This window comes from Priapulus caudatus, unplaced genomic scaffold, assembly GCF_000485595.1.
Source record: "Priapulus caudatus unplaced genomic scaffold, Priapulus_caudatus-5.0.1 Scaffold1778, whole genome shotgun sequence".
NCBI lineage: Eukaryota > Metazoa > Priapulida > Priapulimorpha > Priapulimorphida > Priapulidae > Priapulus > Priapulus caudatus.
The window spans coordinates 1-3431 of NW_014578839.1; the positions used below are offsets into that span (position 1 = coordinate 1).

At 44.9% G+C, this 3431-nt stretch overlaps 1 protein-coding gene across 1 annotated transcript in view; it reads right to left on the bottom strand.

Annotated features, from left to right (window-relative positions):
• Nucleotides 1-1496: 1496 nt before the first annotated feature.
• The window catches only part of LOC106817582 (PH domain leucine-rich repeat-containing protein phosphatase 2-like), a 14859-nt gene continuing 12924 nt past the window's right edge, over nucleotides 1497-3431 (bottom strand). Inside the window, exons 4-6 of the mRNA XM_014822259.1 lie at nucleotides 2640-2821; nucleotides 2228-2381; nucleotides 1497-1657 (exon numbers count right to left, since the gene is read on the bottom strand). Of these exons, the coding sequence (XP_014677745.1) occupies nucleotides 1536-1657; nucleotides 2228-2381; nucleotides 2640-2821 (458 nt within the window). The 3' untranslated portion in view covers nucleotides 1497-1535. The remainder of the gene's footprint in view (nucleotides 1658-2227; nucleotides 2382-2639; nucleotides 2822-3431) is intronic.

Genomic DNA, 3431 nt, shown 5'->3' on the forward strand with positions numbered 1-3431 from the left:
GTGTGTGTGTGTGTGTGTGTGTGTGTGTGTGTGTGTGTGTGTGTGTGTGTGTGTGTGTGTGTGTGTGTGTGTGAGTAATAGAGAGAGGGGAACCAATTACATGGTTAAAGAGAGAAACAAAGGGGGAGCGCGCGTAAGAGAGTAATGCAGAACTACGGAGAACAGACAAACAAACAAAATAACAACAAAAACAAACAGACAGAAAGACAAACAACACCAACATACTCCTCGCGAAATGCACACGCGGCTGCACAGAACTACAAACACATCTGCTTCAATATTCACCCCCACCTCGCATCTCACAGCAGGAACATGGGCCCGCACACTACCAGTATGTAGTAAGGTCACTATATATTCTATACCATGATGATAATTATCCCAGTCATTCATGCACTGTCCCAGTTTTACATATCAGAGCAGAGTGTGTGTGAACAGCGAGCACATGTAGATCGGGCCGTGTCAAATTACTTCCTGTATTAGCAAACGATTAGTTCCCATTATCACTAATCATTATCACTAATAGATGTGTTCGTTCTCCGAGCTCTGCCAAACGAACACGACCTTTACCGAACAGTCACGAACCTTGACGAGCAATTACGACTTTTTTGCCGACAATCACGACGTTTGGCAAAACAGTCACGAACGTTGGCGAACAATGGCTAACGCTAACGAACAATCACGATCATTGCCAAACAATCACGAACGATTGCCGAACAATGACGAACTTACCGAACCATCACACATTGCGAACAATCACGACCATTGCCAACAAATCACGAACGTTGCCGAACAATCACGAACGTTGCGCGAACAATCGCAAGCCTTGCTAATTGTTATTCACAATAGAAGCAAAGCGGCGTGTATATCAAATACTAAGCGTCGTAAGAGTGACATCACCGCATGTTAATGCAACAGATCTGACTCAGGATGGCGCTCCCCGGCACTCTGTGTTCCTGAAGCCCGCCCACTAAAGCCCCGCCACTCGAAGCCCCGAACTACGGTTCGACCACAAGTAAGGTGAAAATGTTCTGTGCAATGGTGTACATATATATATATATATATATATATATTATATATATATACATATAAATAAATAAATAATATTATGCAATATATATATATATATATAGGTTGCATGTGTTTGTGTGTATATGTGTACAAAAGAACCTTTTAATCACACTTTGCTTTAAATAACATAACACCATATACGATTTTAAATAACCCATCATATAAGCAATCAATTTCTTTTCGACCCAATATGTCACACATCGTTGCATTATGACTGGGTTCAACTAGTAACACGTACTAGACATCCATATATACACCAGTAATCTCTATATACTAACTATCTATACTATAGTATATTAGTATGTTAGTATATAGAGATCAATCAGTAATGTGTTTTAGTCATAATCAGTAACGCACATCACTGATCTCCCTAGTGATGTGTACATGCACATGTAGTACTGCGCATGCGCGTTGCTACGTACTTGATGAGCTCTGCGATGATTGGTGGAAGGTCGGCCATCATGTTGCTAGAGACGTTCAGTTCTTGCAGCGTCAGCACCTGCAGATGGCGCTCGGGAACACGTACAGGTCGTGTCGGACAGGTTGAGAGAGTGAAGGTTTTGGAAGCTCGGCAGATCGTCGACCCAACCTAGAGGGAGCCACGAGTAACGCACGCTGAGTGATGATGATGATTACGACGATGATGATGATGATGACGATGATGATGATGCTGATTGATGATGATGATGATGATGATGATGATGGGATACGCAGCTGTACAGATGTCGAGTAGGAATTAAGCTCTCGCTCTCTCTCTCGCTTTCTGCTCGTCTCCTCTCCCTTTCCGTCTCATCTCTCGCTCTCTCTCCCTTTCCCTCTCTATCTCGCGCTCTATCTCCCATTTCTATCTTTCTCTCCCTTCACTTCCCCTCTATCTCTATCCCTCCCTCTCTCTCCCTCTCTCTCCACCTCCCTCTCTCTCTCACCCTCCTACCCCACCCTCCTCTCCTCCCCACCTTCCTCTCTATGACAGAGCAGGCTATACCTATGGTATAGATGTCCTCCTCTATCGGTCTCGCTCTCGCTCTCTCTCTCTCTCTCTCTCTCTCTCTCTCTCTCTCTCTCTCTCTCCCTCTCTATCTCTCCTTCTTTCCCTCCCCCTCTCTCTTTCCCTCTCTCCATCCGCCCACCTTCCTCTCTATAAAAGAGCAGGCTGTACCTATGGTATAGATGTCCTCCTCTATCGGTCTCTCCTTGAGAGCATTATGGCGCAGGTTGAGTTGCGACAGTCTATCGTTGACAAACAGATTCTCGGGGATGTACTCCAGATGATTGTTAGACAGATCCGCCAGGTTTGGCAGCTTCGCAGCAGCCTGTTACCAAGACAACGAGCGACGCGATAAAGTCAACAAGTGAACATCAAGGAAGCCAGTGAATGAATGAGCATCCGTGAATTAAGCCAATAGACTGAGATCTATTAGGGAAGTCGATATGTGAACATCGGTAAGAAGAAAGTCAACAAGTGAGCATCGTTAACCTATATAAACAAGTGAACATTGATAAGATAAGTAAACTAATAGGCATTTGTAACTTCGTGTATTTCCGTAGCCACTTCGTGACCCACGACTCACCTTCGTGCATTTCCGTAGCCACTTCGTCAGGTCCGAGTCGCTGGAGAAGGACAGGCATATGCAGCGCCCTCCCTGCATCTCTGACGTCACCTTCAAACATCTCTCGTGATTTTTGAACTTGACCTCTTCCACTCTTCCCGTGGCCAACTGATACACATGTGGCGTGCCCCTCCTATCCACACCTGCAATCAAGAGAATATTACACATGTAATCAAGAGCATATTACACCTGCAATCAAGAGCATATTACACCTGCAATCAAGAGCATACTACACCTGTAATCAAGAGCATACTACACCTGTAATCAAGAGCATACTACACCTGCAAACAAGAGCATATTACACCTGCAATCTAGAGCAGATTACACCTGCAATCTAGAGCATATTACACCTGTAATCAAAAGGGATATTACACCTGTAATCAACAGGTTATATACGCGATACTTGTACGTCGTAGGACGTTATAGGTAATGTGTGCGGGCATTGTATCCTTCTTCTGAGAATGCGCTTACGAAAACATGTGTAACTGTCGGTGTTTCACCTGGGCACAAAATTTATGCGTTTCAGATGTTTTTTGAATACGTGACGGCGTTGTTCCATTCGATTAGTCTCCTTCCCTTACAATCTATGTACCTTTCCTTTCCCTACATCTTAGCCACTCCCCCCCCTCTGCTCTCTCACATGTACCCTACGAAAATGCCACAGACGGTAGTATGTGCACACACACGCGCGCGCACGCGAACGCACACACACACCCACACACACACACACACACACACACACACACACACACA